Source organism: Cariama cristata, unplaced genomic scaffold (assembly GCF_000690535.1).
Source record: "Cariama cristata isolate BGI_N322 unplaced genomic scaffold, ASM69053v1 scaffold32027, whole genome shotgun sequence".
Lineage (NCBI taxonomy): Eukaryota > Metazoa > Chordata > Aves > Cariamiformes > Cariamidae > Cariama > Cariama cristata.
In genome coordinates this window covers 1157-16310 of record NW_009628883.1, presented here as the reverse complement: position 1 = coordinate 16310, position 15154 = coordinate 1157, and the positions used below count along the sequence as shown (strand labels likewise).

Here is a 15154-nt window from a genome sequence, read left to right as displayed (position 1 = left end):
TTGAGGGCAGGTATTGATTTTGTCTTACTATATTTTTTTAGAAAGTCTAATTTTTGTAACTATGCAGTTGTTAAGCCAAGTTATGTATCAAGAATATGTCAGATAAAGCAGAATTTAAAACATTTCTCCTGAATATTTCTCTCTATGCATTATGTCTGTCCTCTGCAGTCTCTGTCTCTACCATTGGCTCCCAGCTCGGGCTTTCGGATCCAGACAGATGGTGCCATGAGTATGTTGACAGCCAGTATGAGGGAAGAAGAGGGTGATGGCTTAGCTCCCCCTTGAAACAATGACAAAAAACCCCTTGTGTATCAAAATCTTTTTTCCTGATACTCTCAACGTGTTGCATTCAAATGGTATTTTTTGACTCCTAGTACAGTAGAAATTCCCTGCCAGTCCCCGAAATTCTATGCCCCAAATGCAATTGTCAGCTGCTCCTGCAAGAGGTTGTCATGGTTTAACCCCAGCCAGGAACTAAGTACCACGCAGCTGCTCACTCACTCCTCTCCCACCCCCTGGTGGGATGGGGAGGAGAATTAGAAAAAAGGCAAAACCTGTGGGTTGAGATAAGAAGAGTTTAATAATATTTAAATAAAGTAAATAATAATAATGATAATAACAATAAATGTAATGAAAAGGGAGATAACAAAGAGGGGAATAAAACCCAAGGAAAAAAACAAACAAGTGATGCACAGTGCAATTGCTCACCACCCGCTGACTGATGCCCAGCCCAGCCCCGAGCAGCGATCGGCCCCTCCTGGCCAACTGCCCCCAGTTTATATATATTTGGCATATATTCTATGGTATGGAATATCCCTTTGGCTAGTTTGGGTTGGCTGTCTCCCTCCCCCTCCCAGCTTCTTGTGCTCGTCCTGGCTGGCAGAGCACGGGAAAGTGAAAAGTCCTTGACTGAGAGTAAGAACTGCTTAGCAACAACTAAAATACCACTGTGTTATCAACATTATTCTCATACTAAATCCAAAACCACAGCACTATACCAGCTATTAGGAAGAAAATTAAGTCTATCCTAGCTGAAACTTAGACAAGGTGAAGCACTGTCATTAAACTAAGTAGCTTTTCTCCAAAATAGGTTCCATCAGATACAGTTTGGAGCCTTAAAATGCTGACAAGTACTTTGTTCCATACAATCCCTGGCCTGCAATTCAGGGATGAAGTCACTTAGGGCACAATATTCTAACACGTAAAGGTACATTTAAGGAACTAAACCCCCATTTAGGCCCCTATATAAAGAATAGCCAAGTTTAAAAACTTGTTAATCTTGTGTTCACATGCCCATTTGGTACTAAGATGAGAAAGGGTGAGTTTTGCTACTGAAGGCGGCCTTCCTGCTGCCTGTATAATTAGAAATTCATACTGTTCACAGAGATGGCTTACACTAATTTTTCAGGGTCACATGTATGCCATTCTAAGAACATGGTTTAGTTTGTCATTATAGGTACTTACTGCAGTATCTACTAGTTTGTAATAATTTCCCTTAAGTGGGGTTGTGCCACAATGCACAACCTGAGCATTACGAATTCCTCCAAGTAATTCACTTTGGAGATTCTGAATCTTAGATCAAGATTTCTGATTTCTCAGAACAGCTCAGCTTCATACATTTAAAGGATGGGGAGAGTACTCAGACTTTACGGTCTGAACTACCATCATAACACAAGCCTTAGCATTTTAACAAGGTTCCTTTGACAACAAAAAGAGCATGGGCATAAAGAGAATAGCATTTTCCTCATCCTAAAAGATTTTTAGAACACAGATTTGATCAGAACAGCTTTTTTAGGGTAGCCAGTGAACTCAATCCTCTACACACAAGGCATTCATTTGACAAAAGCATTTGGGATGAGCTTTGTGCCACAAGAATATCCAGACTTTGAACCTTGATTAATTGTAGAACTTTTAACTGCAAAAAGTCTGAAAGGATGAAAAAAACCCTTTTTCCTGTTATCAGCAGGCGGCTTTAGTCAGCACTTCTATATCTTCTAATTCTGGACTTGCAGTCTGTCAGTTGGCATTGCAAGATCCAATTGTCTGTTAAGAAAGAATTATTTCTCCATTTCCAGACCACTGAACTCGTGAGTGCCAGCAGGACCACCCTGTCTCCCTCGCGCACAGTGCTTTCTGTTAACCTACAGTACAAAGCCCTGACCATGTCATTATGTTCAGAAGTTAGCAGTGGTTTCACAGTGTTTCCAAGAGAAAAAAAAAATCAAAATAATTTTCAATGGGTACTACAAGCTACTGTAAAAAGGAATACTCACTTTTATTAATACTTTAAAAAAAGGTGTATAAAGACAACTAAAACACTATATCACAATTTACAATCTGTACATTATAAACATCCATCTCCCACTAATTCATAGAAAGAGAACAGTAGTATACCCAACATGATTTTATCAGTGCAGACAGGGTCCTGTAACATTCAGCTACCTCTGTAATGTGTAGCACATTCTCAAATTCAGTCACAGTGAAGCGTGGCTGCAGAATATGTCCCTAAAGGGACATTTGTCATCCAAAGCTTAGTTAAGGGAAGCCAAGACAAGGGCTCACCTGAGATCTGCACGGCTGAAGCACTACAGGCTGATGGGAACATCACACAAGATTTGGCTCAAACTACCACCCATTCAATCAGCTGAAAGAGGGGAGTGTAAATGAGATTTTTCCCATGACTCTGGCTGGAGTTTGGCTAGAGAGAACCATGCAGATAGTTAAGAAAAATACCACTTTCTAGTTACAATCATATTCTCCATAGAATTTTTCCACCTTGCTTGCTTGTACTATTTCCTTCACAAACTATGTGTGGTTCCCTGTTCTCCTCTGATTAACAGAAACAACAAACCAGACGTTCCTTCCTTCCTTCTTTAATTTGTCCACCCTCTATCCCTGCTGTCCAAATTCTGCAGGCACTGAAACTTTAGCAGAGAAGTATAATTTGCTGGAAAGAACATAAAGATTGTGGTTTTGCACTGCTTAAATTGAGGACTTTTTAAAACCAAGTAACACAATATTTGAGAGGTTAGTTGAGAGATTCTAGTCTGCATAGATCCTTGGGTCAGTATTGTCAGTGCTTCCTAGCAGAAGACATTTCAAGGAGGTTGTTGAGCTAACCCCGAGTTAACCATGAAGTAGAGACCTCCCTTCCCAATTTCTGGCATATCAAATATTCCTAGCTTTTTCCATCCCTCTCCCCCCCCCATCTCCAGACTGTATCTGGACAGGAAGCCATAATGCTAGTCCTGACAATTGTCTCTGTATGATTATAAGTTCTCTGCACATTCACAGAGCTAAAATGAAAGAAGAAAGGAGAAAATTGGTTTGCTATTGCAGTCAGCAGGACCAGTACTTGGCCCACATATCACTAAGACCAGCAGCACAGACACATCATAATGCTTTGAAATACATTATTGTCTGTCATTGCCTAGTTATTAATAACTCTCTAAAAGAAGGCCACATAAACCACACACAACAGTGATTTCACCGTCAAGTATAAAATTGATGCTTGTAGATTTACACTGCCACCTGCAAGTGAGAAACTAAATCCCAATCCAGGTGTATGAATTTAGTTCTCATTTGAGACAGAGTAAAAACCTTTGAAGATTGTCACTTTGAGATTTTTGTGCAATAAACTGAAGCTATTTGTATGCATTTGGATTTCTGCGATAATGTCAGAAAAATCCTTAATAGTTTTCCAGTTTTAATTCCTTTCTTCTCTTTACTTCCTTCTTTTTTCCCCAATCTTTTTGAAGGATTCTATAACAAGAGAGTGATAGAAAATATCTTTCTATCTCTTAAGACAGCATTGGTGATTAGCATCAAGAGCCACATCTAGATTCTTGTGGATAATCTTACAATATCAGACTGTTTTCTAAGACTGATCATTCTTATTTATGTTCCTGACACTAATCCTTCAAATCAGTCCAGACAAAGAGGTGAAATCTATAACATTGAGCTTTGGAAGTCCAAAAATCATCAAACCAAATTTGATCACAGTTACCACCGGTACCATGAAACAATTAGATTTGACCTGTCACTACTTCAGATGTTGCAGGTGCAGCAGCTTGAACTCTACTCTTTGATCAATCGATGATGGAATTTTATACTATCAATATCCTGGTGATTCCTGGTCACCTTTAATGGTGATCACAATATCCAGATGCTCTTTTCATCTTTGAAACTTGATGTTGCCTAACTCTTCATCATTTCAGTAGAAAGACAACTGGGTCTTTGAATAGCATTTTAAATGACCTTTAAAAAAATTGAACTCCATCATTCACCCACTTCAAGCATCACTCAGAAGCTTAAATGTAAGACTTTTTTTCATTTTGCCACTATCATGCCACAATCAGCCACTGATTCATAAAGCAGCAAGAAGATAGGAAAACACAGAGGACACCTTCCCCTCTTCTTTATGTTACCTGTGAAATGATGAAAACAGAATATTAGATGTATGCCCATCAGCTTAATCACCATTAACATCACCAAAACCATGTATTTGATGTGCTCTGAAAACAGACAACAGTGACTGGTAGATGCTGGATGTTTCAAGTTTGGGAGACAGGATCCAGACCTCCTGCTCCTACTTATCCTCAGTGCTAATGAAGAAGAATGTTTCCTTACATACTCAGATACTATACCGATGTGGTAACCAGTGCCAAAGGCATATGCTGCAAACATGAGAGAACAGCAGTGGAGGGAGATGCAAGGCGTTGCTTATGCAGAGTTGTGTTAAACAAATCTTTTGCTTTGTGTGAAAGCTGACCAGTCTCCAAGAATCACCGACTTTCACAGAGTGGAGCTTTCTACCACTGACTGCCATTGCTCTGTGTCCAGAGGAAAACCAAGGTCATTTGGGAGCTGACCTACATTTTCAAAGACTGTTATTGCATGTTTCCCTTAAATACCAGACACAGGAGCTCAGAGAAAGCTTTGCATTTGTAAGATTGCCTGGCAGTGCTCATACGCCTAATACCTTTGTGCCCAAGTAGGTATGGTTATTCAACAAGACAAAGTTAGTTGTACTGTAGGCTTAAAGATTACCACAATTTTTCACTGCTACTGTATAAAGCTAGTCCATGAAGCTGGTATGGCACTCAAGTCTTCCACAACCTGTAGCCTCATCAGTGCCATATATATAGCCCAGGCTACATCTGGTGATTAGCACACTGAGAGCAAGAGTCATGCAAAAGCTTGGCTCACTGAATGGTTTAGGGAGCCACTGGCAACTGCAGCTGTTGCCAGGACCATTAAAACCACAGCTCAAACAGCTGGCAATCACTCTGCAACGTGTTTTTTGCCATCTGAAAGAAAGCCGGAGGGCATCTGGTGTCCAGCTTGACTCTGGCTTCTCATTCTTCACTGGCATCATTTCACTGATGCATCCTGCATAATTTTTTTTAAGAGCAAGAGGAAGCATACAGCAGAAAACTGGGAGCAGAAATCCTACACAAAACCCTAACCTCCCATGCCTGCTACAGCTCCTTCAATCCAGGTGCGTCAAGGCAGTCAGATCCTGGTGATCATCAGCAAACTGTTAGCAAATTGCTAACCATGCAATTATTTCAAGGATCCTTGAAATTGTGCAGGTAGAATCAATGAAGTAAAAGTGGCTGCCAGTGGCTAAACCACACAGAACAGACTGAGAACAAGGAATGTAGTAACCAATGGTTTGCTCTGAGTACAGTATAGGCACAACTTCATAGCGAGATGAGCAGCTGTTGAGGATTTGTATTAAACAAAGGAAAAGTGAAAGGACTTACTAAAAATCAATACAAAACAATCTCTAAGGGGTACAGAACTAATCTATTAAACACGAGAAGTACACAGAGGTACTTAGTTTTCCGCAACAGAAAAGGGAAGGTAAGCAGGCCAGCTGCCAGTCACCGAACTGGGCTGAACTAGGAGTCCTAGAAGTCCGTTCTTGTTGATGCAGCCCTTGCAGCCTGCTGGTGCTGATGCCAGGGAGATGGGGAATGCAAGGTGAGTGAGGGGAAAGGGGGCCTTGATGTGACATTGATCTGTGCCACTCTAGGGCAGCATCTCTTTATTTAGCCAGGTATGCATTGGTACTGTTACTGTGCCTGCTACCAGTGAGACCAGAATCAACAGCTGCCACAGAAACAAATCTTGCTGTCTCAGGAAGCCAGGGTTTATATTACCTTTATGGGATCATCTGAATCTACACACTGATCCGAGAGTCCAGCTGCTGAAGATGTTCAAGAACTCCATAGGGAATGGTGGGATTCCACATCCTGTAAGGTTAAATTCAGAAAGAAAAGAGATTTTAAGAAGCGTAATTTGCTTCACAGTTTTTTTTGGTGTGTTTGGTATTTTTGTGGGGTTTTGTTTTGTTTTTTTTTTTAACGTTGCCTTTCCCTTTTGAATATCATTCTATAAAAGTATTTAAGCTATGGAACAAACAAAAATACATTTTCATTTAGAAGAAAGCAGTTCACTCCTCCATAACCTGGCTGACTCTGGTTATAGGACACACTACAGTTCTGTCCCCATACCTATTCTTTAGCTTTCTATCAAACTCCCTTGCCCCAAATGTGTACTGGCAGCTTCAGTCTATTTAACCTCTAATGATGGCTGCTCATTGTTTATCCTTCAAATACAAGTCCTACAGCACAGAGTAGGTCAGGTACCCTGAGAGGGTAGAATATCAACAAAGGGAGACTCAGTGTAAATTATGCTTAAAGCAGGACAAGCTTGCTTGCCTGGGATGATTGGGAATTAATCATCTGAATCAGCTGAAACTAGAGACAACATTTTTAACATATCTGTGACTGCTTTTGTATTTTCGTGATGTCTTTTTTTGTGCCTTTTATAAAACTGACAAATACAGAACACAGCTTTAGCATGAATTCTAACCCAATTTACAGAACGAAGATACAGCAAACAGCGTATCGAGAGACTTACACCAAGTTCTTTATATGAGGACATTTTCGTAGGCTGTCAGTCAGCTGCTGGGCTCCAACACCAGTTATTTTGTTATACTGAACACTAAGGAGAAAAAAAAAAACAACCCACACCTTTGTTAATCCAGATCACATCATGTAGTAGTGTAATCAAATATTTCATTCAAAATCAAAAATACTATACAGGCTTATCTGCAGATGGGGGAAAAAAGAAAAAGAAAAAACTAAAATAGATCCTTGATTCAAAAAACCTGTAATAAAATACTCAAAAGGTCAAAAGGAAACTTCGTTAAGTTAGTTCATCTGAGGGATTCCTTATTCTATGTACCTGAGGTCCTTCTCCAAATCCCCACGACCCGATTCTCCCATCTTAAAACAAATTTTTCAATTTTTATGGTGAACTGCTCCTTAATCCTTTCTAACCGCTGACTATCTGGACTCTGCATAAGCACATTTTCCCTGTGAAATTTCCCTAAAATTTTCTTCCTCAATTTCTGTCTCCTCTACCCTGAGCACAGAAAATTTGAATTTTCAGTATCCAAGCAAGTAAGCTTGCCTAGGCCATCTCAAAAGATTTCATACTCACTCTAGCACTCTTAAAGATGCCATCGCAGGAAGAACTTTCGCAAGATTTTCTGCTCCAAAGTCACAAATGCTATTATTGTACAAGCTGCAGAAAACCAAATCGGTATAGTCACAATTGAATAATGGATAACGTAAACAGATTATATATTACATCAAGGAATTTCAGATATGGCTGGTATATCTTAACTTCCAATTTATCCTTATCTATTCGCAGTTAATGTTTAAATCACCGTTTCATATTTTTTGTATCAAGTAAGGCAAATGGCCTCGTCCCTCCTTCAGCTAGCACACCTACAGTAAAAATAGATCTAGATTCTTAATGAATAATGACAACATTTCTGTCTACATTAGATCAAATTAAAAATCTGCAAGAAAATGAAGCTCAAAAATGTGGGGCACAGCATTCAAAAGATTTCCATGTGAGCAAATTATTCCAGAATTGCACACCACGGTTTCTTGCATTCCCTACTGAGACACTTCATTCAGGTCTGTGCCAGATATTTTAATGAAGTGGGATGGACCATCGGTCCCGTATCAGCAAACACACACCACCTCGTTGCTGGCTTAGGGCTTAGCACTGCACTTAGCAAGTTCCGCATAAGCTTGCAGTAGATCATAGCCCTGGGTGCACATTTGTACAGGGTATTATTCATGAGTAGGTATTATGGATTGGATTTAAAAATCAGTACAATCCTTGTTATATTCCTGAGATATCCTTCTGCATGTCTACACTGGGTTATACATTTCTCTCCCCTCCTCTCTAAAGGCTTTATGCAAGAATGAAGTTAAAAGCTTGGTTGCTGTACAGTGTACATATTTGTTCCATGTTCAGTAGTTTCTGACAGAGATAGGAAGGTATGTTGTATAAAGCAACTGAACAGGATACAACTACTTACCTTAGTGTCTTTAATGAAGACAAGGAAGGAAGAGCTGTAGCTAGTTTCTCCGCACCCACATCTGTTATCTTATTCTGCGATAAGCTACAGTAAGTGAGATTGTTTTGTTAGTTGAGCACATTTATTCTAATTTATCACAGTGTGGGGAAAATTCCTTTTCAATTTTTTCTTTTAAATTTTTTTAATACCATTTGGACAGTCCGTTTAGACCAAATGCAGGAAAAAAGACAAATTATGACCCTTGGAGCGAAATGAGGAAATGCCATAGGATTAACCTGTTTCTCTAATGAATGTACAGATTAAGTATGTCCATAGACTCATTGATCTTCCATGCCTGTGGGTTAGTTGTGCTCATAATTGTTAACACACAGTCCCTTAAGGTTCTAGGTTTAATCTATTTCTTTTCAAAATTTCCCAGAACTGTTAACCTTGCACTTACTTTAAAGTTTCCAGTGATCTCAGGGTTGGAAAGACTTCAGATAGACTCTTTGCTCCTTCATCTCCTATGCCATTTTCACTCAGAGCATCAAGGCTGGGTGACGACAAAGAAAGATTAAAAGGGAAGCTAATTCTAAATCTTTGCTGTTTATTCACCTCAGAGACCACACTATCTCTATCTTGAGAAGCCTCTTCTCTTCAGTAGCCTCAGTCAGGAAGAGGCATCACACAAATTACAGCTTCTTTAATAAGCAGCTTTCTGCTTCCCAAATTTACAGCCTAAGAATTTTTTTTTTTTACTAGTTGAATGGCTTGACCCATTTCCTTTGATATGCAAGATTATTAAAACAGTTATGAAATAGCTGTGTTCCAGCTATGCTGAAATGAGATTTCCTGTGCACACAGAAATACAGAACTGACAAAATCCAGCAGATGCCATAAACCCCTGCCTAAAGAGCTCCTTCTCCAGAAATTAAGTTTTTCCTCATTCAGGTATCCAGATGGAAAGAGTTCTAGGTAGTCACAATTTTAGATACTGGATCCCCTTCTAATCTGACAGATAATGCTGGGATACATTGGACTCATTCCAATTTTAGAGCTTTATTGTTTTCCCAAAATATCATGAAAAGGCCAGATACAATACAGACAAATGGCCAATGGGCTGAGCCAGTAAGGCCAAAGGCCCTCTCAAAACCAGTAATCTTAGCCACAGAGATGACGGCAGAATATCGACTATTGTTGCTACAACTGTTTCTAGTGTAAAGAAGCTTAAAATTCAGAGGCAGCTGGTTTGTCATGGATACAAGAGAATAAATAGTAACTGGAGTTCTTAAAACTCTATTTCTAATACTGCTTCTGGTAAAAGAAGGGACAAAGACTATGTGAAAATACATGGGCAGGGCAGAACAAAACCAGATACTAGCTGTGTATGGCTTTTTTATATCTTTTATATGAATCAAATCCACAAAGCTCAATCTCTCCCAAGTTCTACCAGAAGTTCAGGATGTTCGTTGACACCGGAAGGGGCACAGCACCAGCACAAATACTGAAATTAACCCCCAAATTTTACACTGCAGCTGGTTCAGAAGGCAGCCTCTTCTCTCCTGAAACACTCACAACCGTGAGTCCTTCAGAAACCTCACCACGAGGGAGCCTGGGACTCAGGCATGCTACAGAGCTTGAATGAAGAAATAAGTAATCCACGGTCAGTGCTGGTCAGTGCCGTGGCAGGAAAGGGGAGCACCCAGTGGGGCTCTGTACTAAACCATTCCCACAAGCTTTTAACCACTGAGGAAAACACAGGGAAGTGACTGAAGGGGTATCAAACAAAGCACTGCCAAGTGTCTTAAGGGAGGATGAAGAGCGCTAGCTTTTAATCTGTTATATTCTCCGCATGTTTTTGTTGTCCAGTTTGTTCAAAGCAAGTAGTCTTGTTGGCAAAGAAAATGTTTCTTGGGTACACGAGCTCCCCCGTCATCAAGGGCTGCTGAGGAACAACATTAGCAAAATTAATCTTTAGCATTACTCACTCTAAATGCTGAAGTGATGGAAATGCTGCAAGAATTTCCACGAGTTTCAGGAATCCCTGAGGGCCACATACTGGACCCAGCCTGGAAGAAATAAATATAAACATGCAGCAGTTTTTTCACATGCTGAGAAACAGTAAGAGTTATGAATTTTTAAGTTCTTCCCCTGCAGCCCCAAATGCAAGCTAATTTATACTCCTCAGAAGCCATTCCCTACCATCTGCAGAAAGGATTTCTGCTTTGAAGCCTCCAGATGAGGACCCTACAAGGCTAAGGTCAGACAGAGCAGAGCTGCTTGCACAGCAGCAGCAGAACATGCATTTACCAACTTTCTTGTTACTCTTTGCAAGACTCATCTCGCTTGTTTTAGACTCCTCTATTTCTGTTCTTTTTCTTTTTTTTTTTTTCAGGTTTTTAATTTTTAAGTATTATAATCTTTGTAACAGAGAAAAAATATTTTTTTCCAACTATTGGCAATTCAGACTAACTTAATATAAACATTTTACTGCAGCTTAAAGCATAAATTGAACTTTAACATTCCAGCCCCAAGCGTTTGTCCTTCAGATGCTAAACCTCTTATTTGGAGTTTCCTTGGTATCAGAACAAGTTCAGCTTAGTTAAAAGGATGAGAAATTTAACCAAAAATTTAAAATAAAGGGAAAGGAGGAGAGGAAACAGGAAGAGAAAGCAGCATAAAATCAGAAGTGAGGCCAAGCATAGCAGTTCTAGACTGGGTCAGATGTGAAGAGCAGGAAACAGATGAAGACCTCGTGAGAGTTCTCCATTGCATTGGTGCAAAATCTGCCCCAACTAATTCACATACTATAGCAGGATATTTTAAGCAATAGAATAGCCCTGGAGGATGCTTACAGTTTGTGGCGAAAAAAGAAATGTTACTACGCCTCATTTTTAAAATCACTGTTTCCAAGTCAATTTCCTTCTTCCAGGAAAATGGTGCTAAATATTTTGTTTGGGAGGCATTCTCTGACCTTACTCTCTCATGGCCTAAACTCTGATAGGGCAGAAAATTATATCAGAAGACTCAGAAAAGTTGAGCATTTCTGGGGAAAAAATATTTCCCAGGCAGTTGGATCACAATCAAGATATTTTATGCCCTGTGGCACAAGATCCACTTCCTGTGATAAGGAGCTAACTTGTAGTAAAATGAAACAAAATTGATAGAACCATGTTGATCTGTATCACTGCAGGACCCAGAAATGATGTGTTTTGAGTTTTGGCCATAACTTAATAAATCTAGTTGAGAAAAGCGAAATAGCAATAAATGGGGTTTACTTAATGCTTTACCATAAACTAACTATACATCAGTTCAGTGACTGTAGCCAATATCCAAGACTCTTCTCAGTCTTAAATGCAATCATGTATCAATCAACAGAGAGGTATATCACTTACGCAAATTCTAGTTTTCTGAGGTTTTTGATGGCAGGAATTTCATAGCTGCTGCAATCAGATGCATCTTGCACACTAAAATCACAGCAGAACCAGAATATGATAAATATTTTAGCAACCAAAACAGTGCTTTAAAAATAATTTCTTAGTAAACTTTTACAGGAAATAAGCCACTGTGGCATTAACTGAGGAACCAGGAAACTTCATAATAAGTTCTGCTCCAACCTTTCTTTATTTGATTCATTTCAATCTGGTAATTGCCTTTTGTAGTGCAGTCGTCTGCTCTTTTTCCAATAAAACTTAAAAATACATTCTTCTAAATCAAGTATTTTCTGTCAAACACAAAACTTGTTTTGTATATATTTTAATCAAAATACTCGGCCTGTGTTGGAATGGAAGTTACCATTTTTATTTAAAAAAAAGCAACCAAAATACTTTACATGTGCTTTTAATTGCAACCAATCCCCCAGCCACATCATGAGCAGGGATGAAACACAGGGTTTATAGATCACATAACACAAGCTTTTACTTCCTGAGCCAAAGGACCGACTCAGATCATTTGTGACCAGTGCAAAACAAGCCTTCATTTATGGCCCAGGCACTACAGGGAGTAGAAATCAGTTAGCCCAAGTTATGTACCTGAAAGCAATTAGAAGACAGCATACTCGGATATTAAAAAAAAAATCTGAAGAAAAAGGTTACAGCAGACTTTTTTATTGCTAGTTTTGGTAAATATTCTGCATGGTGCTGTCATTGCTCCTCCCTGCCGTGACAACCACCACACATCGGGGTAGGAGAACACTCTGAAATGATACAAGAGTTTGCACTGTCTTAGTTACTTCTCCTTTGGACAAGCAGAGGACTCCATTCTCCAGCACTGTCAGTGAACCCCTATTTTCTTAAATTGCTAGTACATTAAATAAGAGGACTTTTGATCATAAATGAGCCTACCAATTGATCATCTTCTTCTGCATCTCTACAAGGTCTGAAAGATCACTGACATCCTTCATTGTCTTTGCCTTAAAGGGATCAAGAACAAATTTCTCTGTTGATGCTCTCAACAGTTCGTAGTCTTTTGTCTGTTCTAAAGATTTCCAGAGCCTGACTGTATCACTGAGGGAAGCCCTGCGAAGTGACAAAACATGGGAAATGAACAGATATGACTGCTGTTGTTGCATGAAAGTGTCATCTACATACAGTCCTATGAATGACACTACTATCCATAAAGAATGACCAACCTGAATGATGTCACATTCTTTAGGCCAACCAAGTCTTTTAGGCCTTGCATGTCAATGCTGCTGTTTCGTAAATCCAAGGAAAACTCTTTTCTTGACCTTTTTAAAATAGAGTGCAGTACATGGACATCAGGTGGTGTAAGAACTATGCCCAGAAAAGACAGGTCTGGCTTGAGCCTTAAGGCCACATGCTGCAAAAGATAATTGCTTTGTGTTTCATAAATACAATGTAAAAGCTCAAGTAACCTCTCCGGATAGAGCTCATTTATCTGCAGCCTTCTAATACATTTCAAGAGTATTTTCTGCTTCTTGGTTGATTGTTTTAGATCCTTATTTGAAAGGGAGCAGAAGTAGGGGTCATCTTGGAGGAACAACAATCCAGCCAAAAATCGAGGTACTAAATCTAACCAGTTATAAGGTTTTTTCTTCTTGGATGGAAAAGACAGGTACTTTGTTAGACTTTTATCCTTGATCTCTTCTGCTAACATAAGGTGAAGTGCACCCAAGAAATTCTGAATGACAAAATCAGAGAATGTGCTTCCAAATTCCCCTTCTCCACTATCTGAATGTCTGGGGAATGCAAATGGCAGCAAAAGTCCGTATTTCAGAGCAAATTCTTTAACTTCCTTAGAATGAAGAAGATCACTTTTCATGGCACTTTGATGCTTTTCTCCAAGATACCATGCTACATGGGCTAGCATAGCAAGACTCTCTTGATTTTGCATGGCTGTAACATCTGTTTGCATAGGTATTATCTTTTGCTGAACAAATTTCAGGAAGACTGTAGTAAGAGTTGAAGGAAGGCTTTTGCCTCCCATTTCAAGTACTGTCTCACAGAGAAAACAAACAAATCTACACATAACAGGGCTGTAACAATGACTGAACAAGTACTCACACTCTTTGATTAATTTCAGTGCATTATCACAGTAGGGTAACCCTTCGAAGTATTTGGTTATGTACAATTCTCTCTGCTGAGGGGAAAATCCTACTATTTCAATAGTCTTATCCACTTTGGACACATACTGGTACACCTTCTCTTTTGGTCTTGCTGTAAGTAATAAAGTACAACCATTGAGTATCTTTTTTTGGATGAGTCCTGAAAGCAGCTCCTTTATACTGCACAAGTCTTTTTCAGGCTGGCTTGCTGAGCAACGAGGAAAATTCTCATGATCATGCAACCCTTCAAACCCATCAAAAACCAGAAGGACTTTAGCAGGATTTTGCAATATATACTCAAAGATCTCTTTGCTTCCCTCTTGAGGTTTCACAACAAATTCAAGAAGCAGATCCTTCAGGCTGTATTGCTTCTCAGGCAAGCTTATTTGTTTGCAGTCAAACCAAAATACAAATTCAAATTGAGAAAACTCTCCGTTGGACCAGTCCTGGCAGATCTTCTGAACAAGAATGCTTTCTTTTCCCAGCACCACAATCACTTTAGTCTCTAAGTCTTTACCTCCTGGGATTTGAAATATTTGGCTTCTTTTAAGGGCTGCCTTTTCCTTCCCTTGCAGACTGCAAGTCACCAGCTCCTTTTCCATTGTTTTTACACTATTCTTCCCAGTCTTGGTTTCAGTTTGGCTTTGAACAAGTGTCCCATCAATAAACAGGTGATCAAGAGTTACTTCACGCTCCATGGCCACAGATTTGCACACATCTCGGAAATAATCCATAAGTGACGTACAGAAAACTTCCACTGGCTCTAGAGAAATAAAAAGCACACACAAACTGAAGAAACCAGTCCACAAACTACAACATTGCTTCATGGTGGTTTAAATACATAATTGTAATGTGGTCAAAATACATCAGTTCCCAGAAAGCATGTAGGTCTGGATTTATCCCACTGCAACTGCAGGTACTTAAATTAGGAGTGCAGGCACAACAGACACTTTTAGACCTATGAACTGAATAATTTTGGAGGTATCTATGCATATGAGAAAACCAGCTAAGTACACTGACCTTCTAAGTAGGTATTACAGCTAGATATCTAACACCTTAAAAACAGGAATTGTGCTTAGACACTTGGAACACCATCACAAATTGTTGCATGACAATTCCTACAACAAATAGCTTTTCTGTATGGAAAGAAACAGAAAAAATAGCCAAAAAATACTGGAAGTTGTAAGTTCAAGAGATCTAAA

The 15154-nt window shown here is 39.3% G+C and overlaps 1 protein-coding gene across 1 annotated transcript; it reads right to left on the bottom strand.

Moving 5' to 3' along the window:
* Nucleotides 1-6187: 6187 nt before the first annotated feature.
* CIITA (class II, major histocompatibility complex, transactivator) lies at nucleotides 6188-14715 on the bottom strand (the record flags this gene model as incomplete). The annotated part of the gene is made up of 9 exons (XM_009704975.1): nucleotides 6188-6260; nucleotides 6931-7014; nucleotides 7516-7599; nucleotides 8411-8494; nucleotides 8850-8942; nucleotides 10378-10458; nucleotides 11785-11856; nucleotides 12733-12906; nucleotides 13020-14715. Coding segments are annotated over 9 exons (2441 nt in total), but the record flags the coding sequence as incomplete, so codon positions are not given.
* Between the last annotated feature and the right edge of the window lie 439 nt (nucleotides 14716-15154).